Below are 27,287 nucleotides of genomic sequence, written 5' to 3'. Positions count from 1 at the left end.
TTGGTCTCTCCCTCTCTCATTCTCTCTCTCTCTCTCTCTCTCTCTTCACTGTAGAGAAAAGCCAGTCCATACGGGAGAGCCAAGCCTCATCCCCAACTCTGGCTGCAGCTGCCAGACTGTCAGCGATGATACACGGCAAAGACCGGGTGTACGCCAACGCCATGCTGGTGGACCAGGTGAGTGGCGCTGAAACTAGTGGTTCTTTCTTTTCCTGTTTAAATAAAAATATACGTTGTACACCAGTTATGTAGTTCAGTCATTCAGTCCTAAATCATCTGGGCTCATGTGATGTGAAAGGTTCCAGTACAGGGGCGACAAATCAGTGTGTGCAATGGTTCCCCCTCAGTGCTTACAATTTCTCACTTTTCTGTTCCAGGTGGATGATGCTGACATTAGGTACCGCTCGCCAGGGAAGGAGGAGGTGAGCCCTGCACCCCATGTTGGCAGCCAGTGCTGGGACTCCCTCTCCATGACTCCCCCTGACTCAGGGAACTGCTCCCAGAATCGGCTCCCGTCCTCACCCCATAATAGGGACAGGGGAATCCGAGGCCCCAGGGTGGAGAATCACGGGGAGCCATCCCCTCGCACCTCTCCCGCCTCTCCCTTTGCTACCTCTCCGTCTTTTCCTTCCTCCCCGCTGGCTTCCGCCTTCCGTTTGTTCGAAGGAGCACAGAGGCGTCAGACACAGTCTTGCCTTCCAGCTTCTCCTGCTCTGAATCGCAGAGGATGCAGCTTGACGGAAGCAAGCCGGGGTCTGAGGTAGGACATTATTTCTGTTGATTCTTGAATTAAAAATCAAAAACACTCAAAAGTCTCAACTGCTGTATATAATTAGAAAAACTTTTATTGTGACTGCCTCACAGCTGGTTGAGTTTTTTTATGTGAAAGTGGTCTGCATGAACTTGACTCAGTGAGAACCAGTGCAGCAGAATTTTAAACCTCTGCACCAGTTCACAAACTTGTAATGTGATCTTGTCGATAAAAAATGACAAACATTCCTGTGACTAACCAGCCAAATATCATCTGCTTGGAATTTCAGCAAAAGCATTTTTTGACGTGTAGCGCAGTGATTGTAGTCCGTGAAGGTGCGGAAAGTGACAGGAAGCCTGGACACAATTGAGCTGTTTGTGTGTTGAAGTTGCTGAACATTCCTTCCAGTTTCCTCAGTGCTGCAGGATCAACTGCACTGGGACAGAGGCTGGCACAAGGCTGAATGGTTTAAAGCCTGATTATAGCCTGGATTCTGCAAAGATGACTGTCAATGATGATTTTTAAGGTCATGGAGATTATCTGCACTGATCTGTAGAAAACAGTGAAGGCCATCACGGACAGAGTCTGCACTTGATCTTATGGTATAAAAGACTTTAGGATGTAAGACTGCTGCCGCCTCGACTGAGTTATGGACCAGCTGGTTTCAGCTGGTTGATGGCAGAAATCTAAACACAGTGTGTTTGTCTACAACTGTAATGTGTGATACCAAGAACTTTGACATTTTGCTTAATGTAATCATGTATTAGTAGCAACAGCCATTAGTGAATATTATAGCTGCAGGTTCATAATATAGTGTGTGTGTGTGTGTGTGTGTGTGTGTGTGTGTGTGTGTGTGTGTGTGTGGTTTCCTCTGTGTTTGTATGTGAACATGTGTAAATAGTCCCAGTCTTGAGTGTGACAGTGGGGAAGAGGACATTCTGGGACATTCCTACCCCTGCTCGTCTTTAAAGCAGCAGTCCATCCTGCGCTCCATCTCAGGAGAGGAGAGGGACTCTTTCAACACCTCACCGGACTTTAACTGCACACACTCCAACAGCTCGCAGAAGTCCACCAAGGTAAACCCTCATTTAGCATATTATATTAAATGTTCAGCAGCAGATCTTTCGGCACCACATCTTTATTCCAAACTATTGAATAATTGAATAGACAGAGATTAACAAGTTTTTAATTATTCTTACTGATTGCCTGCTTCTGTGAACTCATGAAATGACTTGAGAGTCATACAGTTCAACAGATTGTTTCCATTGTGTCATAATGTGCTGAACAGATCTGAATTATCACACTTCCAATCACTTATTTAATTTAAATTGTATTACCAATTAAAACATTTTTGTAGCAGGGTAAATGTGCCTTTCAATCATAATAACACACCAAAAATCCAGTGATGGTAAAGTACAACCACGGACAAAGTCTGCCCTTTAGATAAAATCCAGACTGTCAACAGCTCAATAATGTGAATGAAAAGTCAGACATATTGATCCGTTAGCTCTGCAGCGCTCTGCTGTTTCCTGTTCACGGGATTAAACCTGTGAACTTCTGCTCGCCGCTCTGTTCCCTCTGACTCGTTTTCTCACCCAGAACCCGGAGGAGGCCGAGGTTCGCCTGCGCTCCTACTCCTACTCCTCCCCCAAAGCGAAGCCGACACGGCCGCTGCTAAACCGAGACGCTACCATCACTGACCTGGCAGAAGGTGAGTGAACTTTGACCCCTTTGCCCTGTGACCTTTCTCTTCCCAGGAGCCAGCTGAATGGACACATGAGACACATATCTAACAGGGGGGAAAGACCAAACAGGTGTCATAAATCAAGTGAATCTCTATCAAGTGTAAAGTCTGTTTACGCTCAGCTGTGATACAACACCACTACTCGTGTGTATGAGTGAGGGCGCAGCATTAAGGCCGTGCTTTATCCCATGTAGATGGCGCATTCAGCAGCAGCGGTCGTTCTCTACTTCAAGCTTTATCTCTCTCTAAATCCCTCTCTCGTCTCAACCAAGTTAGTAAGTACAAGAACACTGCCGGCTGGTTGGTGAATACATTTCACTGTGTCTTCTTGCTCTTTCTGGTGAAACCATGGGACAAACTAACCATCATCATGAGCTGCACAATTAAAAGGTATGTTTGGTATATTTAAACCTCTCATGACCCACTGTAATTAAAAAGTATATTTATACAAGATGGAAAAACTGGAGTAAAACGGTGGAATTAGTCCTGAGAAATCAAATCATTGGTGTAAAATGATTCACCCAGATATATTTAATTCACACAGTTTTGCCAAACAATGATGTTTCTCGTTGTCCAAATTGTGCAGCCCTGTATGTCTGGTAAGATTAAGTTCTTGGTGGAGACTGTGGCCCTCAAAATGTGCATTGCATAAACCACTGTCTCAGTAAATAACATTCGTTATTACTTTGAATTGCTGGATGATCAAAAGCAGACTTTCTCCAAAGCTTGATGCCAAGACTTGTTTCTTAGTAATAAAACAATGGTCATCTATGTAATGACTGACAATCAGAGATCTGAATGTTTAAGATTTTGATATCTTGAGGCTTTGGAAAAACGTCCTCCTATAGATCATCTGAAGGAGGTGTTGTTTCTCCTCTGACGGTTCTTTTTGCTTCCATTTGGGTAAAGGATTTGTTTCCCTCTTGGTTTTTTTTTTCCATCTTTACTGTCATCTGGTTTTTCCAGGGAAAACTTGTTTTTCTGTGTTTGTTATTTCTCTGCAGGGTTTTTGGGTCCAGACTGGTTCAGGGATTCTTGTGTTTGCCTCTTAAGTTAATTCAGATTCAGGATGATGGTTCTCAACCTCCTCAGCTGATTAACCTCAAATCTGTATCTGTATCTCTGCGCTCAGCTTTATTTACATGTGCTTCTGTCTTACTTATTTTGCTGTCCTTCTTCCTCTACATTACAGAGCAGAGAGCCTTCAGCCTGACAGAGACGCCCAGAGAAAAGAGGTAAAACCAGTGTGTCATTTCATGAGCTCAGGCAAGACCCACTCAACTGTAGGGTCAGACTCAGATGTTCCTCCCTTTTTAGGCATCAATGATGACCAGTGGTTAGAGATCGGCTCAGATGAGCCTGCATGTGTGTATGTGTGCATTTGTGTGTGTGTGTATCTCCAGTGTTAAACCTGTGGTTGGGGTCTGAGTGTGCAGGATATGACATACTTCCTGTTGCAAGGCCGGGGCCAGAGTACGCTCTGATTGCAACCTTAAAATAACCCTGAGTAAACAGCAAAACTCAGGGCTTTCCTGGACATCAAACCTCAGAAACGGCTAGCTCTTTTCTGGACCACATCAATGATACTGAATTAGCAGTATGTGCCTATTCTACTATGTGTTTTAGATATGGATTTTAACAAATGTACTGACTTAACAATGGCTTTACAATCCTACCATGTGACAAATTTTGCTTATTTTCTTTATATTTAATAACTGACACAATCCATATTCATTTTACAGTTTATTTCATCTTACTGCCTCATAAATTTATCATGCACTAATGCATTTTGTTTGCTAATAACCATGCATTGCTAACAGTGGAAACATTTTAGACAATCATGTTAGACAATTAGATTATCATATTAGAACATTCGATTATTGTATTTGAATAGATCGTATTAACGTTACAATATTCACCGCACGAGACTGATCGGACCATTTTTGTCCCTCACAATATTTCAGTCCATCCAGTGTTAACAAAATGGGGGTGTTGCCCCTGCCTTAAGCATTTGCTAATATTTTATATGGTTTACTAAAAACAGTAAGTAGCACAGACAGCCATGTGACTATCCTTGTGTGAAACCTGTTGTCATCTTAACTTCTCCATACACACTTTATTAGGCCCAGAAATGGTTTGTAGACTCTAATCTTAGATGCCTTACATATTGTCAACTGTGTGGGTCTCCTGATGAGCTGAAAAACAACAACCTGGTCTGAGGTGTGTTATATTCATGGTTCCAGGGTTTTGGGTTTCCGTAAGCGGGCCCAGTCAGCAGAGGAAGAGAGCAGCGCATCACTCCAACACCTCACCCTCACAGAGTTCCTCAAAGAGTATGTTTTCACCAAAACAACCTCACAGCCATGCATGTGTGGCTGAACTCATTCTAACCCTGCCATAACCACTCTCCAACTCATCCGTTAAGCACCTGGATTCTTTGCAGCTGTATTTGGTCTTTTGACCATCTTCAGAAATAAGTTATATTAACCCTTTTATTGCCATGTCACAGTTTAGGTTGGATGTGATGTTGCATGTCTTTGTCTTGTTTCTTTACGTACTGTCTTTGTTGCCTTTCACCTAGAATGCCTCCTGTAACATAGGCGTAAGTTGTTATAAATAGTTGACACATTATTAATTGCATCTTGCCAAGGTCATACTATAAATAGTATCCACTAGAGTCCTTAGTGACTTCCAAGCATGCCAAGCATGTTGTTAAGAGTAATAATCTGTAGACCAGGGGTCCTGGAAGACTGTCTGGACATTCTTTCATTCCAGCATGACGCCAGTGTACCTGATTATTCAACTCTTCATAGTCTATTAAAAGTAAACTAATAATGATGAGTTTCATAAAGAGTGTGCATGTTGGGTTTGAATGCTGCAGTCTTCCATAGCCCAAAATGGTGTGATGACTGCTGACTGAAATGTTTATACTGAAACAGGATCGAGGATGAGGAGTGGGATAAATACATAATCCCATCTAAGGTCGAGTCAGAGAAGTACAAAGTCAGCCGGACCTTCAGCTTCCTCAAGAGCAGGATGTCCAGCACTCGTAACAAGACCAAGGTGAGGCAACAGAGAGTTGAAAATATCATTCGAAGTATGTGTTTGAAACATGTTGGGAAAATCCCTATAGTTGAACTTTAAAAAAAAAAACAAAAAAAAAATTCAGAGCTGAAAGGTCTTCCAAAGTAGCGCAGTAAAAAGTTTACCACCTATCAGACGAGCCAGCTCAGGATTCCTGTGCCGGAGAGCCATTGTATGTTCACTGTGCCTTTATTTGGCAAGGGAGAAAATTCTCTCTCCTCAGGTCTTAGCAACAGGACACAGAGAAAATATCATCTTACATAATACATAGACCCCCTCCACACAGCGTGAGGAACCAAAACACATTCCATAGTATACTCTCAATCTTCCAAACACGTGTGCATATGTTCAAGAGCATGTTTCCATGTACGCACATACACGCGATGTGCATGAACAGTCAAAAAACAAACAGGCACTCGTAGACTTCCTTGCTAAGTTTGATAAGAAAATAAACACACACATACACAGAGGAATCCCCCCTAATCCCCCCCTAAGGATACCCACCTCAACAGCGGCCGTCCCCATGGACCTTAACAAAGTAAACAGAAGAGCTCACTCAGAGGCCCCTTTATCTCAACTGACTCCACTTTAACAGGTGTGTTTCAGCAAGCAGATGACCACTACATGCCTCTTTTTGCCTGCTGCTCGGAGTCATGCCTTTTCTTCTTTAGTGGTTTACATGATATTGTGGCATATACTCCAGTGAATGTCAGCTGAATAAGTACATTTGCAACATTTACGACTTGTATTTCAGGTGAAGGGGAAAGAGGCAAAGGAGGGAAAGGAGAAGTCAGGAGCCACTAATGGCCACCAGTTTGTTCCCGTGTCTCCATCTGGTCCCGCTCTCTGTGTGGCCTGTGATAAGTCTGTCTCTGGGAAGGAGCTGTTGCAGTGCTCCAGTGAGTATTATGCTGTCAGTGCTGTTGTTGCTTTATGTGCTGTGGTGGCTGAACTGTTTAGGGGTTTGTGTAAATCTCTTCGCACGTACCGCCTTGATGTTTCATTCAGTAGAGGACATGAAGTCAGTTTTGTTCCTCCCACAAATTCAACATCGATCGAGAGGAGCAGAGCAGTTTGACAGCCATCTGGACACTGAATCCAGAGATGTGGTAATTTTGTTTATTAGCATTAAACTGATGAAATTAACTGGGATTTGCCTCTGCCTGCAGACTGTTTCCTGAATGTCCATAAGAACTGTCGAGAGGCTGTTGCAGCCTGTGGAAAGGTAACCACCGACATCACGCACCTCATTTGATCTCAAAACCAACAAACAAGAACGATGAATGATTTCAAATAATAGTTCATAGGAATAATTCAACCATAATGACTTCACCAACATTAAAAAACAGCTGTTGGTGATGGACAATGCATGGCTGGGAGTACTTTGTGTTTGATGATCTGTTTTTTTTCTTCCTTTTTTTTGTAAAGGATAAAGATGCAGGTACAAACTGTGTACTTTTAAGATGTGTAAAAGAGGAGTCATACTTGGGTTTCTTTTTAAATGATTTAATGAGTAAAACAATGTCTCAGGGAGAAAGTCTTTTTTTTCCCACCAAAGGGGCACTCCACCAATTTTACACATATTGGTCAAGTTTACTAATATAGTCATAGTTAGCACTACTCACCCTGTGCAAACTGGTATATAATGTCTAGTGTGGCTCTAGAGGAGATTTGGCAAGTCTGAGAAAATAACTGATGACTTCATCTTGGTATTCCCATCTTGAGCTTGGAGACTACAACTTTGTAACAACAAGATACCACAGGTGGCATTACAGGAAATGTAGGAGCTAGCATTATTGGAGCTTGACCTTTACTAGGGACTGAAAGTCAGAATATCTTGGACTCTGCTGCACCAATTTTTAATGTTCTTTTTAAAAAAATGTCTCTTTGAAAGTACAATCTTTACTGCCTCGGTAAACCTGAATGCAGTGACAAGACATGTATTGTATTTTGAATTATAGTTTCCATGTGGAGTAGTAAACACAAAACAACTTATGTTAACATTCAGTGATTCTCAGCGAAACTTGAGGTCTAACTAACATGCCGAGTGCATTTCCTTCCTCGTATTTGCTTAACCAGCTCTTTAAATATTTAAAATCAGGCATTGTTTACATCCATGTTTAGCTTTAGCTTGCAATCTTCTCATGCACTTCCGTTCTTTTCTAACATGTCCTTGTGCACATGCATGGTACAAGTAAAACAGGGTCCCATGTGTAGAAACATTGCTCTGTAGCACTACCAGTGGTGACAAACTCCACAGGTTGCCTTTACATACACAATTAACACTCTCTGGATTGAAAATTTGTCACTATCCTGTTATTACTATGCAGCAGCCATTAATTTTGTTTAGGAAACATATTAGAAATCTGTAGCTGTCTACTGACCCTGTCCGGTCCAGTGGTCTAAGACATGTGCTGTGTGGCAGCAACACTCCAAGTTCAACTCGGGCATTTGTTGCAGATCATTCCCTCTGTTTTGCCCTGTGTTTCATGTCACACTCTACTCTGCTGGCTCAAGGCAGAATGCAAAAAAAAATATGTCAGTTAGTGAAGTACAGGCAGGCTGAGAGGTGATGGGTACAGCAGCATGAGAAACATAAATTCCAACACTTAGAGGCAAAGGAACTACTGGAATGTGTTGAACAACACAATATGAGTGTGTAAGTGTGCGTGCGTGTGCGTGTGTGTGTGGGGGGGGATTACCACCACAACAACTTGATATTTGAAACACAAACTGTGATTCATATCTGTTGATGTTAATATGATTATGTCTTTCCCCAGAAGCTGCAGGAGAGGAATGCATTGCTAATGAAAAGCAAGACCCTATCTCTCCCACAGAGTGAGTCAGAAATTACAATGTGTGCCCCCCCCCCACCCCTCTCCCAGTGTCCTCCCTTGGTCTTTGATTCATTTGGTTTCCACCTGTCCTCCCTTGTTTCTCCTGCAGTGCATTAAGTGAGCTATTTCTCCTCACTCCCCCCTCATCCCTGTTGTTCTCTCCCTGGTAAAACAAAGTTACATTTTAATCCATCTCAGTGGGGGAGCTGGCCTGGATTGTGTTGATGTGTGTGTTGTAGTGCGTGTAGTGCATGAGCACTAAGTGTTTCTGTATCATTGACAGGATCATTTTATCTCTTAATGTGAAACTCTTTGTCTTCACTGTTTGATGTCTGACAAAAGTGTCAAGGTCAAACACAATCAGCTTTAATTACTACATCATGTTGTCATAACTCTAGGCTGCATGCCCAATAAACAATGACCTCCTCGCAGCTTTGTAATCCACTTACAGTTGCATTCAGTGACTTCATACATATAAACAAAACATCTGAACACCAAACAGAGTTTTGAAGTATTTATTTCTGCAGTGTGTGACTGATCCTTCTTCCTGCTCCTGATCTTCCCTTTAGGCTCTGTGAAGGACAACTCTCCAGCCTCCATGTTTTCTTCTTCCTCTTCCTCTTCCTTGCCAACGATGACCAGAGAGAAGAGAGAAACAGTCGCCCCTCTCACCAAAAGTCTCTCCATCTCTATAGACAGCAGGTCAGATGGCAGTGCCCTCACTGTGGTTTCACCAACGGATCAAAGAGCAATACTTGGATTTGTGGAATTTTGAATATGACCACTGCTAGAAAAGAGTCTTATTTTCATTCTGACTACAAACGCTGGAATCCATAAATAAATAATCCCATCATGCAGCCACATGCAAACACTCTCTTTGTCTCTGTCAAAACGTTTCATGTTCAGCTCCAACTTGACTTGTCTCTCTGCAGACGGCTGAGTGACTCAGCAGGGGTGGACGGAGAATGCAGCGCGACAGCTTGCGCTAACAGCTTATTGTCTGATGAGGGAACGCCGGTCACAACGACTCCTCCATCCACCGAGCCGCCAATCATCACCCAGGGTGAGGAAGAGAGGCTCACAGGGTTTAAATTTCTTAGGCGTCACATTGAGAATCACTGTAGAGGGAACAGTGATTCCGAATTAAGCCATTGTTCATTATTTGTGCTCTCACAGATGCTGTTGACGCTCCTCTGCTGAGCGACCTGTCAGCTGACCTGCTGGGACTTGATGCAGAGTCATGGAGTCTGGTGGTCAGTCCGGAGTTCTGCCGACAACACGACAGACACACCGTCAAACGACAGGATGTTATTTATGGTGAGGAGAGCCTTTCTTTCTTCCTTCCTTCAGCAACATCCAAAACATTCATTACTAGTATTTAATTTTGTGTTATTTTAAATGAGCATTGGGAAGCAGATCTTGTTAATTGATCTGAACATCAGTGGGTTGAACCAAAGAATCACACTTTTTTTGTAGTCATGCTAGTTAATTGGAAAACCTGATAGCCTACGCGATGCATCCTCATTCGTGGTCCATAAAGAGTTTTGTTACTGTCCACAAATGTCTTATTGAAATGTAGTTGTTCCAATTTGCATCTGTAAAACTTGTATGACCAATCTTATCCATTGCTTCTTAACTTTGTTAAGTGCTGATAGTTAAAAGAATAAACCAGCTGTCCACTGAGGTTAATTTTCAGCCTGTCAGAAACCTTTGCCCAACTAAACATCTCATCTTCACCTGTGAACCTACACATTTCCACCAGATGTTTTAATGCCCATAATCTACTTTTGCTGCCCCCCCTACAGAGCTGATGCAGACAGAGCTGCACCACATCCAAACCCTGACGGTCATGTCGGAGGTGTTCAGGAGAGGTATGCTGGAGGAGCTGCAGCTGGACTGGGACTGTGTGGCCCGGATCTTCCCATGCTTGGATCCCTTGCTGCTCTTCCACAGAAACCTCTTCGGAGCGCTGCAGGAACGCCGACAGGCCGCAACCCAACCTGAGAACCCCCGGAATTATCTCATCCATCAGATTGGAGACATACTGCTTCAGCAGGTTGGTGAAGATTCAGTCATGTATTTAAAGACACAGATACAACTCTATAGTGTCTGATGGTCTCTCCTTCAGTTCTCAGATGAAAATGCTGAGAAGATGAAGCAGGTGTATGGCGAGTTCTGCAGTCACCACACCGAGGCTGTCAATGTCTTCAAAGACCTGCAGCAACAGAACAAGAAACTCCAAAACTTTGTCAGAGTAAGAACCCTGGCCTCCTCTGCTTCTAAAATATATTATACAGTGAAATGTCTCAATTGAGCAGTTGATGTTCTCATTTTCTAGTTTTACCTCTCTTCACAGCAACAGAGCAATAACTCTCTGGTCAGGCGGAGAGAGGTACCTGAATTTATCCTGCTGGTCACTCAGCGCATCACCAAGTACCCAGTGCTGCTGGAGAGGATATTACAATACACTCAGGGTAAATCAGCTCTACTGTGTCCTTCACAAAACTATAAACATATGCCACATATGCTTTTTACATATTCAACACAAATGGCAAGGGAACGGTATTGTTATGTTCCTTCACAGCTAAATGTTAGTCTAAAATTTGCAACATGACCCAGATGATGGTCATCACATACTACCACATGTTACAGAACTACTCCTACTCATCTAGATACTGTATTAACAACAAATAAAGCAGTTTGAGAATGATTTTTGCTTTTCATCACTTCATCACAAAAAAGTAATCTGGAAGAAATCACCATGTAAACAGAGCTGACATGTGCTAAACACTTCTCTTTGTGTAACTGGCTTTGTGTGGAATATATAAGATTTTGGCTGGGCCGCAACAGCAGGACCAGCCCTATAATCATGAATGTCCATGACTGACTGATCTGAGTGATCATATTTATATATATATATTTTTATATTGGTCAGGCGTATGCCACATGACTTAGTTGGAGTCTCCCCATTGGCCGTTGCTCTTTCAAAATGAATTAGCACAAATAGTTTCTATTAGGGGGGGCATTTATAGCCCGCAGTGTTGCCAACTTAGCGATAAGGGTACATGTAATAAATGCAGTTTTTTTGGCGTAATGGAGGTAAGGCTCAGTGAACTGGAAACACAACTCTACCTCACTGCAGCTCCCGAGGAGCTGGGAAGCTACAGGGCCACTGGATGGCTGCCTGTAACAAGAGGCATAGCCCTAGGCCCACATTTGACATCCATACATGGTCCAGCCGTGTCCTGGGTTTATACCTAGTCTTGTTATTTTAACTTTGAGCGCAGCATAAATGGGAAACTGTGTTTCATAACACATTCAGTTTTATTACCTCTCTGTTACCTCTCTACCCCCACAGAGGGAAGTCAAGAACACTCTGACTTGTCAAGTGCCCTGGTTCGGATCCGTGATGTCATCGCTGCAGTGGATCTGACTGTGAATAAGTATGAGAGGTGTCAGGAGCTGCAGGAAGTTCTGGCCCGGCTGGAGAACAAGAGCTTTGCCAAGCTCAAGAACGGCAAAGTGTTTCGCAAACAGGACCTGCACAGCAAACACAGGGATCTGCAGCATAAAGGGCTGGTCTTCTGGAAGACTGCCACGGGACGTCTGAAAGGTGTGTATGACATCATCTGTGCCACCAGATTTTTTTAATTTTAAGGCAACCAATCTGCATGTGTTTCTACTCCTGTTTTCAGATACTTTGGCCCTCCTACTCACAGATGTGCTGGTTTTCCTACAAGAGAAGGACCAGCGCTTCATATTTGCTGCTGTGGTAAGCCTCAACCCAGACACCTTGGCCCACTGTCCATCCATTTCCCTCCATCTGTCAACCCCATTTTTATGGGCTCTATCCACTCTTTCAGGACCAGAAGCCTCCTGTTATCCCTCTGCAGAAGCTCATCGTTCGAGAGGTAGCCAATGAGGAGAGAGGGATGTTCCTTATATCCGCCTCCTCGGTTGGTCCAGAGATGTATGAAGTTCATACCACCACCAGAGAGGAGAGGAATGCGTGGATGAGACACATACGACAAGCTGTAGAGAGGTGTGTGTTTGCTCTGCTTAGAATCTGTGTGCGTGCATGTGTGCCTGGTCAGTGTGCCTGGTAAGTGTATGCGTGTTACTCATTATCTAACCCACTGTTCTACCTGGCAGTTGTCCTGAGGAAGAGGAGGAGGAGGAGCGAAGTGCTGAGACAGAGGAGGTCAGACGAGCTGCAGAAGCAAGGGTTCAGAAGATCAACAAGTTCCAAGGTAAAAATAATTTTTTTGTTTGTCCACATGCACATTTTTTCTGTTATCTGTGTTTGTCAAGATGTCATATGTTGATGTTGTGGAGAGCCTGTCTAGCTATGAAACATTAAAAATGTTTCCGTGATACAAACCATAAACAACAAAGAGTCTTTATCGTGGTGCATGTTTTGTGCAGAGACACTGTTGGGTCAGGATCAGCGTATCTGCAACAGCCTGGAGGAGAAGCTACACTTGTATGCTGAGCTTACTGAGTTAACCCTCCGCTCACCAGAAACTGTACCACATCGCCATCTGCTGGTGCAGCCAGACACGGACAGTGAGGTCCCACGACAGGCCTCCTCACTGCTCACAGCCGCACTCAGAGAAGGTGAGGAAGCTACTGTGTCGCTATGTGGTGCTGGAGTCATGCTGAGTATATCAGTTTATAACAGTGGATAATTATTATGACCTGTAACTAAATTAGATAAAAAATGAACTTGAATGCACCATTGTGGCAGACTTTACAGTTATTCTTTTCAGTTGCATCTGCATCTCCACATTGACTTTGAAATGCAAATCTTGTAGGTGGGGGCCAGATCTATTTTAGGGGGCAGCTTAAATTTTATATAAATGTATATATAGATATATATGCATAACACTATGAAATACTTAATCTAGCATTAATCTTCAGCATTTTATACACAGGTCTACCCCTTGCTGTAAGGGGGGCTCTAAGCAATATTTTTGAGGGACCCAGTTTTTACACTTGAATTCATTTTTTATATCATTTTAAAGAAATTATAGCAGTTTGTTTCGTAAAGCCCCTAGTACATAGCCACGGTAGACTTACACAGGTGTCGTCACTTATTTTTGCTGATTAGGCATCTTTTCAGGACTGCGTTGCCATGTGCAGAGCGAGCTTTAATGACATCCCTCTCACTCTCCTGTTCGTTTGTTGTACATTTTTCACAGATAACCTTTTGCCATGTCAAGGCAGAAAAAGCAAAATTGGGCCTCTGTTTATGTGAATGAATACTGGCTGCTTATGGCTTCCAGGGAAACTTCAAGAAGCTGTTTATAAATGTTGCTATTACTACATAGCCAGCGTGAGCACTTACAGCTGTTTACCTACTAGTCTTAGCCAAAAGCTTCAGCCATTGTTGTGTTTTACTCTACAAGAGGTTACAATATGCCCTCTGAGCAGCGCTATTTCTTCAGGGCAGCCTGGACGCTGCAATGACTCTGTATCAGAAGGAGGCGCGACAGATTGAGTGGGCTGGGGCTAACTGGTTAGCATGCTAACTTCAGAAGAAGTGATAGCTCCTTTAAATTAACATTCATTTAATTATTTAGGCGATTCCTGCTGTAACAAAGTAAAATGCGGCTGTGAAAAGGTCGGTTGGGACCGGACCACTTGCACCTTCATCATTCTTATCTGTGTACTGAGTGCAGCTAGCAAAGAACATCAGTGCTGCTGTGTAAGAAATCGATTCTGAGCGTTTGTTTGAAATAGGAATGTGTGTTTGACCTACAAACTTCAATAAAAATTACTCTGCAGATATCAACATGAAAAATACAGTCTGCATACATTGTAGGAAACAACTAATAGTTGCAACTGAATCATCATTTTGAAAGTGACATGGTGTAGTGTGGGCTTGTGTTCACAGAATGATCATGGGTTCTGACAGATATTTCCTTCTTTTGCAGCAGAGAACCTGATCACCATCCTTCAGGCTCGTGAAGGCCTTTCTGTACAAAGTCAGAGCTCTCCTGTCCGAGGGCCAGAGTGCTGCAGCTACAACAGTCACGGCAGCAGCATCCAGGAGTCTCCCTCTGAACGTGAGCTGCAGATATACACTGTAATTCTGAATGTCATTTTGTATGTTTGTCCTCAAGTTGACGTTGCTCCCTCATATATTTCTTGACCTTTACTGACCTGGGTGAACCACATTGCATAATGCGCAGGCCGTGCCGTTCACCATGTTCCTTCTCCTTTTCCTCGTTCCTACAGCAGATTATCTCAGCACACTCAGCATGAGCTCGACCTCTCTCGGATCAGACACCGAGTTGACGGGGCAGGATAGTGTGCTGTGGAGCTCTGCAGTCGATCTGAGAAGAGGAGACACCAAAGGGACACTGTTAAAGGTTCAGTCACTGCAGATCCCATGAGCAATGCTTGCTAATGTATAAATATACATTACTGTTCCCCTGTAATAACACACTGCTCTGCAGGTGGCAGAGAGCGTCCAGAGCCTGACTCAGCTTCTCTACAGTCTGCAGGTGAGAAAAGACACAAGTCTCAGCATCTGTGGCTTAATATCCGGATTGAAAGGAGTTACCATTAAAATTTTAGCCAACAAAACATGTAAATCTACCTTCATCTAACCTAAATCTGAACCTAAATAGTTTTGATATGGGGTTTGAAGGTACATCAGTGCATTTTCAGATTTGAAAAGATGCTGTCAAATCTTAAGCCTTCATGTGGCGATTTGTATATTACAGGTGGTAACTTGAGTGTGATCAGTTGTTTCCTCCGTGTGTTTGCAGGCTGCTGTGACCCTCCAGGACAGCTGCTACGAAGTCCAGAAACTCCTTCTCCAGGAGGGAGAAAGACCTCAGCTTCGTACCCTCACTTCCCTTCAAAGCAGTCTGGTATCAGTCATAGTATATTCATGTTGAAATAAACATCTTTACTACATGTGGGCTCATGTCAGTGTATCGGGGGTTTGAAGAAGTAAGACTAGAATTCAGTTGCCTTTTTAAAAATCATTACAGAAAAGAGGAAACCAGTTTCTGTTTTTATCCAGGAGCAGGAGAAGCAGAAGAGTATTGATAAGAAGAAAGAGGAAGTAGAAAAGAAGGGTTTAGAAAGGAAGAAAGAAGAGGTGGATGAGGTGCAGAAACTCCACGTGAAGCTGAAACAGGAGCAGCAACGCTGGGACAAAGAGTGTGTGGTCAGAGAGAAACAACAGGTGAGCATCACGCTGATGTTCTGACTTCAGTGTCGGTCACTTGTCTTTCCTGTCTTTCCCTGTTCTCATTCCACAGCAGCTTGGTGCTACACAAAAAATGTTGTGGTTAGCTTTGTGCTCACTGAGGCCTCACCCATATCTTTCATCTGTGCCACTCTCTGGTCATATCTAATGTGAGTCAAAGCTGCCAAATAAAATGTAAAAAGTTAAAAAAAAAAAAAACACCACCAGTTGATACACTACACCTCTGACTAAATAATACAAATAATAGAAACAGGTATGAGTAGAGGCCGTCGGCACACAAGGTGGAGTGAAGCTCAAGGGTTACCTTTCGGTGAAGTGTTGTCTTTTTCTTTTGACCTCCTCAGTGGAGTGGGACTTATCTTTACATAAGGTTTACTGGTTTCTAAACATTTGCAACATATATTCTCACAAATGCAAAAACATGCAACAAGTGGCAGCCAACACTAAAATGTGGTGTTTCAGGTGGCTGCAACATATTCTATTTTATTCTGCCATTATCGCTTGTGTACATTTGGCCAAGCGACAAAAGAAGAAAAAATACACAAATAATAAAACAAAAAAAAGATCACCAAAAGCTGTTAAATATTTTTAACCCTACAAATCTAAAATACAGTTCTGCAGAAGTTGCAAGCACATTTCAAAAGACTTTAATGCCAGATGTGTAAATCTATTATAACCACAGAGAGAGTTAGATGGTGCCTGAACTTTCTGATGTGCCTGTGTGGTGTTTACAGACGGAGCAGGAGAGTTTGCTGGAGCAGCGAGAGCAGCAGTGCCTGCTGGAGGCTGAGCGTCTGCGCTGCGAGCGCGAGGAGCTGGAGGCCCAGCTGCTGGAGTATCAGCAAAATCTGGACAGACTGAGGGAGGGCCAGAGGAGCGTGGAGAGGGAGAAGGAGAAGATTGAAGCCCAGCAGAGGCTTCTCCAGAGCTGGAGACACAATCGCCAGAGCAGCCTGCCTGTTACTATACCACTGGATGGATACAAGGTATGAGAGGGAGGAGGGAGAAACAGGAAGGTGAAGGTAGCAAAAGAAAAAGAAAAAAAAAGCTGAACACTGCTGAGCAAACCATGTCCTCTTTGCTTTGTTGGTGTTGTTTTATTGTCCCAGGTGTCCAGCCACAGCCGCTCAGGCAGTCTGGATGGTAGCTGTTCAGTGTATGAAAACGAGGCCGCTTTGCTCACCTCCCTCCAGAATAAGCACCCCCGTCAGCCCGCCAACAACAACCAGCACCAGTGTCTGCTCTCCACATCGAGGAAGAACCACGATGGCCTCCTGCACAGCTCCGGCTACACCGCTAACCTCGGCCTCAGCGCCAGCCTCTACAACAGCCTCAACACCCTGCTGAGCCAGGCACACAGCAAACAGCCTCCAGGTGCTCTGACCTACCCAAACTACAGTAACAACCACGGCTGCCCTCGGCCTCTGAACGACTCTGTCCACCCTTTCAGCAGCAGGGTCACTGCACAACCACAGAGGACCAACAGCAGTAAGACTACTTACGATACAAGACTGTAAAAAAACATACTGTGATGAGCTTTGTCTTAAGAGCTTCTCTTGTTTTCCCTCCAGCAGACTTCAGCCCGTCACTGGACAGGCGGTCCCTGGGTCCCTGGAGGTCAGAGGTCACAGGTCATGGACTTTACGAGGACTACTCCTCCTCACCCTCTCTTACCCCCCTCCTTCCCTCGCAGGCTTACCTCTCTCTTGATGGACAGAACGGGGAGGAGGGAGGCGAGGAGAACATTGTTTATCTCTGAGAATCATTCGGGAGAAACGAAACAGTGCAAGCTACCCGACACATAACTGGACCGACAATAATATATCTGTTGCTTATATGTGTTTATGATTGTGTGCATTCGTATCCATCTAAATGTGATGGATATAAGTTCATTTTCAAAACCCGTGTATTCAAATAAGGGAATAGTTGCAGGGAGGAAGTATACGCAGACATACTGTATGTGCCTTTGTCAGTGTTTGTCAGACATTCTCTTCCTGTGTGATCAAACCATTGTGCCTTTTTGCAAACAAGCTCTTTGTAAATCAGCTTTTATATTTGTACTCCCTGTGTTTTAACTTCTACTATGATTCTTTGATTCTTTTCTTTGAGGTATCTTTGTGTTACACACACTGGGACCTAAAGCACCAGGAAATCTGCCTAGAGGTATTGATGTTATTTTCCCATGAGCACTTAAAAGAAAATGGAAATATTTGAGAGGCCAAATGAGTCCTTCCCAAACTATTTATAGAGTGCTATTATTTCACCATGTCATCTTAAATAATATTTATGAGGGATTGTGAGCATCTAAAAGACATATAAATATACTGACATTATATATATGTACAAATATTAAATATATGTATAGTTTTATGGAAAGGCTACCTATGCACACTATGTTATTTTTCTCACTTAAGTGCCAAAAATCTTGCTATCTGATACTGTAATTGATTTCTGTAAAGAATGGCTGTATTTTTTTTTTCATCTCCTTTTCGTGATAATTTATTGTGTGTAAATTGCTTAATGCACTCTCAACATTAATAATATTTTGTTTGATATGTGTTCTCTTGTAATCTCTGTAATCAGAACTGTGATGTGCCATATTAATATTGTGCTGTTTATAAAACTATTGTGGCAAAAGTGTTTTATTGTGTGATATTTCTTTTCTTTTTTTTTTTTAGGTGGGTGGGGGGGTATTTTTTTGCCTTGCAGATAACACAACACAGCAATATCCGCTTGCACAAAGTCAGGGGTTTCACAATGCTCTTCATGTCATTGCAGGCAGGCTGCCATCAATCATTGACTGCAGATTTTCAGTCGGTGCGCACGGTTAACGGTCAGTGCTTCACTCCGGTGTTACTGTGATCTTTTCTCTGCTGGAATGATGGCACATCTCAGAATGTCTTTGATTAACCTGCTTGGGTTGCATCTAATATTTTTTGAGGACCACTGCTGCTTGGACACTGGTGAGCTTGATTCATTTGAATTCTTTCAACCCTTGATTGCCCCCCCCCCCCTTTGAAAAAACTTCTCAAATATGTCCTGCAACTTTACACACTGTGTGTTGCGTTGTGTGTCAGTTTGGCAGCTGCCGAGACCGAGCATCAGTCATCTGAAGGCTGACGTTGGCAAGCAGAGCCTTGTGGTGAGCTGGCTGGTAAACCACAGTGGCTTAGTGGGTGACATTAATGAGATCCAGATCAGCCGTACTGAAAACCACACCATTATTTACAGTGTGAGTACTAATAGTACTTTTTTTTTTTTTGCCTGGAATTCATGCTTCTTAAAGGCTCCCTATGGTTCCTTCTCAGTAATTTTAAGGTAGAGATTATCCTGCTTTGAACAGGATTTAGTATGAATGATGTTCTCATGGATAATCACCAACTCAAACTCAAATTTGTGTGCTATGCTTCTCTATTTCTGTCGATCTAGAAAAATATTAGTGCGCCCTCTGGGGACTCGCAGGAATACACATGGACATGGACCTCTGACCTGCCTCTGAACTGTGTGGATCACTCAGTCAGGATACGATATTTCTACAATCAGTCTGTCCCGAGTCCCTGGAGCGAATGGGTAACTAACTATGGTGAGAAGCTGCCATTCTGGTCCTTAATATTCAATATATGTGGGTGAAACCAAACTGGAAAGAGAACGAGTCCGTTTCTCGTAACTGATGAGATCATGATGTCAGATAAACACTAAGCTGCGGTTTCCTCAGCAAGAATGATGCCTCATCCGTTTTCTGTTCCCTTTTATCAATCTTTAAATCAGTGTTTCTCAACCATTGTATCTACTGTTGCATGGCTTGAGAATGTGTTAATATCTGAGCAAAAAACACACGTATAGTCTATAATTTGACAATTATTTATTTAGAGAATGACAAACTGAACCGAGCGCTGAGCTGAGGCCATGTTCTCCTGTTGGTATAAGCAGTCACCAGCTGCTTGACAACGTCACTTCTTAATAAAGTTTAAGTTAATGTTGTGTTTAAGCTGTGTTTATTAGCTAAAGCAATTAAAACAATTTCAATATCTATCATTGTGGTATTTTTTTGTTGTCATAGCAAATTCATCTTCTGTTTATTACATGATTCTTGTGTGAGTGTGACAAGGGCTACATGTGAAGGTGTCTCCAGATGGGTACCGGATGGCCAGTCCAAGTCAAAAGTCCCAGGCCGGTTTTCATTTCCACTCCATCCCTAAGTATTAGGAAATACTAAGAAATACAGACACTAATGTGTTTTATTAGGAGCAGAAACAGGACCGCAGCAGGCAGCATACATCTAACCATCTAATCTATAAACCAAGAATCTCTGTCTCGGTGCATGTGAATGTGTTCACACTCACTTCGGGACGGTTAAAATTGTTTTTTGGGACAGTGGTGAAAAAAGTTAGTCTGGAGCCCTGGTCTGTTGCAGTCACTGCAAAAGTCTGTTGAAATGCACCCCCTACTTAAAACCTGCCCATAATTTACCTAGATGAGTAGCACTTTGTTGTGTGTCATTGTTTGATGTATTATTCAAAAGACTTACCAAAACATCCAGATTTTATCTTGTACTAAGGTAGTGATGGTGGTGACGGTTCAGGGCTCCTAGAACATAAAAGGGATTGTTGATATTTTTTATCAGCACCAAAGCTACTCAGGTTCTCATCTGACCTCACTATAACTCTCCCCTTTGGCCTGTAGGAGTCCAGGCAAAGGATAAAACCGAGATGTTCCCATTTGAGCGGGTGCTGAGAGAGGGCACCAATGTCACGTTCTGCTGTGTTCCTCCCAGAGGAGTCAATATCACTGGCATAGCCTTCAAAAACACCAAATACCCTCTTATCAGCGTTGGAGCCAGAGTCAAGGCTATCACTGTAACCAACCTGACCATCCCAACAATAATCTTTAAAGTTCTGTTATTCAGTTGCTATGACACAACAAACAAGATCAACTCCGTCTGGAACTATGTCAGTTGTAAGTTGTGTTTATTTACTTTCTTGACGTTCTTTTAATATTACAAAGAGTTGGGGTTTTTTTTACATATATTTATGTATGTGTGCATCTGTGGGCTGCAGTTCCTCCCCAGAAGCCCAGAAACCTCAGCTGTGCGACCTCACACATGACAACTGTCACCTGCACCTGGGATCCAGGCAGATATCGAGATCCAAATGATCGCAACAAGCAAACACGCACTCTTCACATACTGTAAGCACACACATGACCAAACATCCGGGATGTACTTGTAGCTTCTCATACAGAATTTCAGGCATAGATTGCAGTGTGTTTGTCAACATGATCAGCTACAATTAATCAGGGTAATGCAAAACGATGGTATGTGGAAGATTCATTCTCATAGCACTTTCTCCCAGTTCCCTCTTTGATATACCCATGTGTATAAAACTTCTTGTGCTCTTGTCAGATGTATGGGACTTATTTTGCCATCTACAGCTGAACAGCTCGTCCCTATACAAATTAAAAAGCAACACTAACATATTTAACATTTAGAGTAAATAACAAGGTTTCAAATATAGAATTTATGTTTAATTCACTTTGAGTTACTGCACATGCATGTTTGTGAAACTAGACTATGAAAGCATTCCACACTCAAATTACACTCACATTTAAAAGACAGGTTGACAGCACTCTTAACTAAACAGGGATACAGAACAGAAAAGCATGAGAAAACTCCACTAAAGTGTCATGTAACCAAAGTCTTAAACAAATTCAAACAAACAGACAGTTGTGTTGGATGTCTCATGAGACCATTTCCTTCTTTTTTGTTGAAAACACAGGAACTCAGACCAGGCTCCCATCAACTGCAAGCCGTCATCTTGTACTTTTGCTGCCATCCCACAGTTGGAACAATACAACATCAGTTTGGTGGTGAAGGACCAGCTAGGAGAGGAGGCAGAGAGCTACAGTTTCAATATCTCTGACAGAGGTCAGAGGTCACCAAAACATCCAAAGGGATCCAAATATGGAATACGCAGCATATTTTGTAGCCATACAGTTTCAGTTGTGTTTTTGAAGCCCTAAAGACTCAACAAAGAAAAAACAACAAGTGAATTTCATATTTTCTAAGATGTGCATCTTTGGTAATGTTGTGTGCCTGTATGTTGTGCCTGGTTAATCTACACAATGTATTAAGATAAGTCCCCGTGTAGTCATTGCATTGCTTTAATGCTTACTGCACAATCACTTGAAAATGAACTTCAGGTGTGTGGATTTGATGTGTGTGTTGCTGTTAGTGGTTCCTGTTGTGGAGTGGGACAGACTGAGCCCTGGGGTGACGGACACCACTGTGTCCTGGGTCATCCAGGGGAACTTGACTCATCTGAACCCCCTCTGTCAGGTCACTGTAGCTCCTGGCAGCACCACCGAGGTGAGTTTAACTGGTTTTAGAAGTTGTTGTTTTTTTATGTGTGTGTGTGTGTGTGTGTGTGAGTGTGTGTGTATGTATATAAACCCTCCATCTGTGTGTTTGTTAACAGCTGAACTGCAGTGGTGTGAGTAGTCTCTGCAAAGTCAAACTGGAACATCTGCTTCCCAACACCCTCCACTCTGCCAGGGTTCGCTGCTCTGTCAATGGCAGGCTCTGGGGAAAATGGACACAGGCCTTACCATTCAAAACCTGTAAGTAAAAAAACTGTGTATCACCATGATGGTAGATTGTATACGGGGTGTGGCCAAATTCAATTATGTTAAGACTAAAACTTTCATACTGTTTCAGACCAAGACCAAATCAGGCAATAAATGACAGAATAGATGAATCCAGGACATTTTGGTTGTATGATATCTAACCATCATAAGCACCTGGAAATGTTCCTCCCCAAATTCCATTTTCTTTCTTTACACATATACTTTATTTGCAGTTGACAAATATACTGGTAGCAGTACTGGATGATCTGCTGATGCCTTAAACAAATAATCTTCATGTGCTTTCCTCAGGTCCATTTATGACTTTAAACTTATGGAGGAGAATTGGGCAGATTTCTGACCCTCACAGTCGTCAAGTTACTCTGTTGTGGATGCTGGTGAGGCTCTAAGCTTGTCTGTTTTGGGGTAATGGTGCACAATCTCTTAGTTTAGTTTAATTTAGGGAATGTATATATCACCACAGCATGAACTTTCATGACCACCTTTGTTCTCAGAGTGCTCCTGGCTCAGCAACCACTGAAATCATCCAAGGTTACACAGTCCAGTGGTCGCAGGACGGCCAAAACAGGACTCAGGAGAAGGATAGCGCACAGACCCAGGCAGAGGTCTCTATTGGTCCAGGACAGTATGACTTCACTGTCACCGCTGTCCGCCACACTTGCCCCTCCATCACTGCTCACATCACCATCCCGAAGTTGGATGATAGAGGTGAGCAACACATGCCGTCGGCTGAGATTATCTCTATTATGCATAAGCACTTCTTCTGTCATGTGTATTGCAAACTTTTCTTCCCCATTTGACAAGTTTGTTTTCCAAAAAATGGAGTGGAAAGATCAAGAAAACAATAAATGTTGGTGGTGATCAGTAGCTCAGATTTCTGCCATTAGATGATCATCATACAAGGAAAAGAAAATCATTCTTAGATAAAAATGTGTGAAAACGCATTTTCAAGTAATTTGATTTTTTTGTTCTGCTGTTAGTATTGTGTATGAAATCTACCATTTTGAAGCAAAGAAATCCAGCAGTTAAACATAATCACATGTGACATGTTATAAATGTGTGTATCTGTGCAGAGATCCTCCTGGTGGAGAGGCGGCTGAGCAGCAGCGCAGCCGGTGGTTTCGATCTGAATTGGCCTCTGCAGGAGGCTGCCACTTGTGGCTATACAGTGGAGTGGTGCAGCCGGGGAAATGCGGTGACTTGCACTCTGAAATGGATAAAGATGGAAGAGGGAAACAACACATTATTCCTCCCTGCTAGTAAGAGTTTGTTTTATTTTGTTTTCCATTAGTGATCACTGTAAGTGTTTTTCCTGTTTTTGCATTTATTGTCATGCACATTTTTTTCACAGGAAATTTCAAAGCAGGTCGTAGGTATACATTTAATATCTATGGATGCACAGAAAATGGACAAAGATTACTGGAGGTACAGACTGGATACTCACAAGAGCTTAGTAAGTGTTACTGGTTAATGAGCTGTACTGGATGTGTGTGTGTGTGTGTGTGTGCTCTTGTTTTAAGTATTTCTGACAACCAAATTTATTCATGAGATCAGATAGTGATTTAGTAAAAGAGAAGTTTCAAGCTGAAGTTTCAAACAGGAAGGTCAGACAGAGACTACTGCAGGAGCTTTCTCACAAGGTGTGACTGTGAGGTTTCAACACAGGATGTCTCCATCCAAGGCTCTAATGAGGACATCGTCCAAATATCATAAACACCAGATACTGTCTTTCCTGTTTGTCAGATGGGCAGAGCACGGCAAGGCAAATTTATTTGTATAGCACATTATCATACACAGAGATCATTCAGTGAACTAAACAGAAAATAAAAGAAGCATAGAAATAATAGTAAAAACCATAGTAAGAAAACTGTGTAAAGACAATAAAAACACAGATTCTAAAACAGGTACTATCTAATTAAAGTGCAAGATTAAAAGATTAAATGAGGGCAGTGGAGAATAGAGCAGATTTAGCTTCTTTTTAAAGCCTGTTATGGTTTGGGCAGATTTGATATCCATTGGGAGCTTGTTCCAGCTGTGGGCATCAGAGTCTGTGGCGTGACGTCTGTGGACATAACAACAGGTTTCATCTTTGCAAGAAAATAACCTCCAAAGCAAATCAGTGGGAAAAGAGCAGCCAAATTCTATGAGATCAAAGCTTTGACATCAAAGTCTGCCCTCAGCAAAACAATGCAGGCATGCGATAGAATGTCCCCGTGGCTTCACATCAGTTTGGGGGAAAGTTGCATTGTTGCTTGAAGTCTGTTGCTTTAATACTAATTGATCCTGTCTGTCTTCCTTCCTCAAAACCACCTCTTTTCACAGAAGTACAATCCCCGAGTCAGGTTGAACCTGTTCAGAGTACTCCCTCATCTGTGACACTGGAGTGGCGTTACAATGAGAACGATCCGGCTCATCCGGCGTTCATCACTGGATACTTGGTCACTGTACAGGAAGTAGGAGCAAATATGCTGCCTGGTCATATTGCAAGTACGTACAGCAGACAGATTCCAGTTAATGAATCTCGATCTTGATCTGTCTGTACGAATGCAAAATATGACCGTTGTGGAAAAAAAAACTAACTTAGATGCAGACTGTTTTATGTTCTATGGATAGGTTTCACACTTGAGTGACCCTTGAGCTATGATGCAGCTCAACAACATGAAACAAGGCATTAATAAGCTTGTGTACATTTAGACGCGTTCAATGTGTCGGTGGCAGACCCTTGGAGGAAGTCTGTGACCATAGAGGATCTGAAGCAGTGCCATGAATACGCTTTCTCTGTGAGCGCTCTCACCAAGGTGGGGCCTGGACAGCCGACAGGAATCATCCGGACCACAACCAAGTGTGAGCTCCCAGACATCCTGTGGCTGTGCAATCCTAGATTTTGACCAAGCGTTCTCAAGCACCAGTGCACAGGCTTGAATTTCACTGTTTAGTTTTGTAAACTGCTCATCTTCCGTTTCCTTCGGTAGGCTCTGTTCACTTGGCCAAGATACTGATCCCCGTCCTGCTACTGCTGGGCTGTGCTTTTCTCCTGTGGCCTCAAAGAAAGATGTGAGTAACCTCATCTTTAAATCTTCAGATAAATATTCATCCCTGCAGATGACGACCTGCAGCCTCTCCCTTCCATCTTATCTCTTTCTTATGTCTCTCTTCCAGGCTGAAGAAAGGGCTGAGGGAGATATTTGTTTATCCTGCTGGAATGACCATCAAAACCTTTGAGATCGCCAGCTTCCTGCATGAGGTATTGACAAATTACTGAAACAGTCAAATTATGCAGAGAGGGAACAACTACTGTGCTATTCTTAAGACACATTTGGTACAATATATATATATATATATATATATATATATATATATATATGAGATATGGAAATTATGGAAATGATGGAAATATTAAACTATATCAATAAAATGAATATGATGCACTCTCCATTATGACATGAAATCCCTGTCGTAGCGAGCTGTACAGCATAGTAGATCAACGTCTGTGCCGATTTACCTGCCATAGTCACACATGCACACACACCATTTTTCTGTACGTTAGGCCCACAGAGATAGATGACAAATCATGTCATTATTTTACATGCATATTATATTCCCCTCTGTGTGTACTGTAGGCTGGTGAGAGGGTGCAGTCTCAAAAAGTGGAGGAATGCGTCAGCTGTGACATTGAGATACTAAACAGCCGCTCTGATCTGAATGAAGCGACCACACTGAGAGATCCTGAACCCCCGAGCAGACCACCCTCTCCTGGTTCCCAGTCCTCTCGTTCATCCTCGTCAGCTTCCTGTGTGCAACCCCAAGGCTACTGTCCACAGTCAGCCACGCTGCTCTGGGAGGGACCGGCCTTTCAGCAAATAACATGCATCTTAAACAAGAACTACTTTCAACCCATGGTAGAGGATTTCTTTGAACCACAAGACGTCACGCTCAGCGACATCAACTCAAGCTTTGACCCTTCTGAGTGTCTGCAGGAATCATCTTGTGTCATATATGGTTATGTCTCCACAGACTAAGCCCAAAACATCTATGTCATATATTTCAAATCTGCATTTCAGTTGTCTAAAAACTGTAAATACTTTTTTCATTGGACATATTGTGAATCTGGAGCTTTCTCATCTTAAGCATTAGAGTCTGAAAATGAATCTGTATGTGCAGTTATATGTGAAAGTGTTTGCAACAGCTTAAGAGGAACTTGCTGTAAAGATTTTTTGCTGAAGTGTGAAGTAGATGAGATCTTTGTCTACAGGATGCAAATGGTACTGCTGATAAGGCAGCTGAACGTATCGGGCGGAAGGTGAAGACAGAGAGATGGGTATCTTTTCTTGGACATATTTTTAAAAATCAAAAACTGTATTGAATTATCAGGTAGGAGGGGGTGGTGTGCAGGAGTTATAAAAAATATTTAAAAAATCAACTGTATTGATGTAATAAATAAGAGAAGATAGACAAAGACAAGTGAGAGGAAAGTGTTAGTTCTGTGTAAACCTGTGACTCAGTTCTGTGCAGTGTGTCCATCAGTGACTAATGGGTAAGGAGTGTGTTTTTTCTGTGATGAGGGTCTGACTCAAATATCAAAACATACTGGAATCTTACACTTGAACTCTCTCTGCTTGTTGGAACAGATCATTTGGTGATTGCAGAATCTGCTGATATTTTCTTCTACTGTTTGAATGATTTCCAGCAAATATGCAGTTCAGAGCCAGTCGTCTGTTATAACTGATAATAAATAAAGTTATTTTATCTCTTGTGCTATTGCCTTGTGCATTTCTCGGTGCCAAAAGAAATCAGGCTTCTGAAAGACAAATGATTGTTTTAGTCATTTCAAAGGCATCTGAGGGAGTCACTGAGGTGTGTGATTGTTCTTGCATGTGTAGCTTCATCTGGAAACACACAGAACTGGTTTGTAGCAGGAAACCTGTTACCTTACCTGTTACCTGTGTGTTACTGCTTTTATCCAAGAATAGCACAGCTGTGTGTGAGTATGATCTTGGTTTTTCTACAG

General features: G+C 42.6%; 2 protein-coding genes across 12 annotated transcripts in view; both read left to right on the top strand.

Annotated features, from left to right (window-relative positions):
• The window catches only part of LOC139624407 (rho guanine nucleotide exchange factor 28-like), a 40,294-nt gene extending 22,014 nt beyond the window's left edge, over positions 1-18,280 (top strand). For 2 of the 8 annotated variants that reach the window (XM_071483491.1, XM_071483498.1), the window contains 30 exons: positions 55-176; positions 377-759; positions 1,652-1,826; positions 2,350-2,461; positions 2,689-2,769; positions 3,687-3,729; positions 4,738-4,827; positions 5,434-5,557; positions 6,333-6,477; positions 6,748-6,803; positions 8,359-8,416; positions 8,985-9,117; positions 9,348-9,478; positions 9,592-9,732; positions 10,221-10,471; positions 10,544-10,669; positions 10,772-10,889; positions 11,774-12,028; positions 12,111-12,187; positions 12,279-12,457; positions 12,568-12,665; positions 12,841-13,032; positions 14,352-14,483; positions 14,656-14,789; positions 14,877-14,924; positions 15,192-15,296; positions 15,452-15,616; positions 16,375-16,626; positions 16,750-17,128; positions 17,212-18,280. In XM_071483491.1, coding sequence (XP_071339592.1) covers positions 55-176; positions 377-759; positions 1,652-1,826; positions 2,350-2,461; positions 2,689-2,769; positions 3,687-3,729; positions 4,738-4,827; positions 5,434-5,557; positions 6,333-6,477; positions 6,748-6,803; positions 8,359-8,416; positions 8,985-9,117; positions 9,348-9,478; positions 9,592-9,732; positions 10,221-10,471; positions 10,544-10,669; positions 10,772-10,889; positions 11,774-12,028; positions 12,111-12,187; positions 12,279-12,457; positions 12,568-12,665; positions 12,841-13,032; positions 14,352-14,483; positions 14,656-14,789; positions 14,877-14,924; positions 15,192-15,296; positions 15,452-15,616; positions 16,375-16,626; positions 16,750-17,128; positions 17,212-17,399 — 4,493 coding nt within the window. In that variant the 3' untranslated portion in view covers positions 17,400-18,280. The remainder of the gene's footprint in view (positions 1-54; positions 177-376; positions 760-1,651; positions 1,827-2,349; positions 2,462-2,688; positions 2,770-3,686; positions 3,730-4,737; positions 4,828-5,433; positions 5,558-6,332; positions 6,478-6,747; positions 6,804-8,358; positions 8,417-8,984; positions 9,118-9,347; positions 9,479-9,591; positions 9,733-10,220; positions 10,472-10,543; positions 10,670-10,771; positions 10,890-11,773; positions 12,029-12,110; positions 12,188-12,278; positions 12,458-12,567; positions 12,666-12,840; positions 13,033-14,351; positions 14,484-14,655; positions 14,790-14,876; positions 14,925-15,191; positions 15,297-15,451; positions 15,617-16,374; positions 16,627-16,749; positions 17,129-17,211) is intronic. The other 6 variants (XM_071483495.1, XM_071483499.1, XM_071483493.1 and 3 more) reach the window with 5 other exon arrangements.
• Positions 18,281-18,414: 134 nt separating this feature from the next.
• osmr (oncostatin M receptor) lies at positions 18,415-27,033 on the top strand. 4 transcript variants are annotated; one of them, XM_071483502.1, is made up of 17 exons: positions 18,415-18,603; positions 18,718-18,872; positions 19,070-19,223; positions 20,324-20,596; positions 20,698-20,827; positions 21,415-21,563; positions 21,871-22,004; positions 22,114-22,255; positions 22,571-22,656; positions 22,774-22,987; positions 23,353-23,538; positions 23,631-23,732; positions 24,605-24,766; positions 24,974-25,123; positions 25,252-25,333; positions 25,439-25,523; positions 25,900-27,033. In XM_071483502.1, exons 1-17 carry the CDS (start codon positions 18,519-18,521, stop codon positions 26,296-26,298), a joined length of 2,688 nt encoding a protein of 895 aa, XP_071339603.1. In that variant the 5' UTR covers positions 18,415-18,518; the 3' UTR covers positions 26,299-27,033. The 4 variants fall into 4 exon arrangements, with proteins under 4 accessions (XP_071339603.1, XP_071339601.1, XP_071339604.1 ...); XM_071483500.1 differs by having other exon boundaries at positions 23,631-23,738; XM_071483501.1 differs by having other exon boundaries at positions 18,416-18,603; positions 24,602-24,766.
• Positions 27,034-27,287: the final 254 nt, after the last annotated feature.

This window comes from Trachinotus anak, unplaced genomic scaffold (genome assembly GCF_046630095.1).
Source record: "Trachinotus anak isolate AG129_WGS33_773 ecotype Australia unplaced genomic scaffold, CSIRO_AGI_Tana_v1 ptg000008l, whole genome shotgun sequence".
Taxonomy (NCBI): domain Eukaryota; kingdom Metazoa; phylum Chordata; class Actinopteri; order Carangiformes; family Carangidae; genus Trachinotus; species Trachinotus anak.
This window is presented reverse-complemented; position numbering and strand designations above follow the sequence as displayed.

What these genes read in the sequence shown, in the direction of transcription:
- osmr (XM_071483500.1), top strand. Translation starts at nt 18,519, where the DNA reads ATGATGGCACATCTCAGAATGTCTTTGATTAACCTGCTTGGGTTGCAT. An exon ending in GGCCTTACCATTCAAAACCT is followed by an intron (nt 22,256 to 22,570) that starts GTAAGTAAAAAA and finishes TGCTTTCCTCAG; the next exon opens with GTCCATTTATGACTTTAAAC. An exon ending in CACATTATTCCTCCCTGCTA is followed by an intron (nt 23,539 to 23,630) that starts GTAAGAGTTTGT and finishes TTTTTTTCACAG; the next exon opens with GAAATTTCAAAGCAGGTCGT.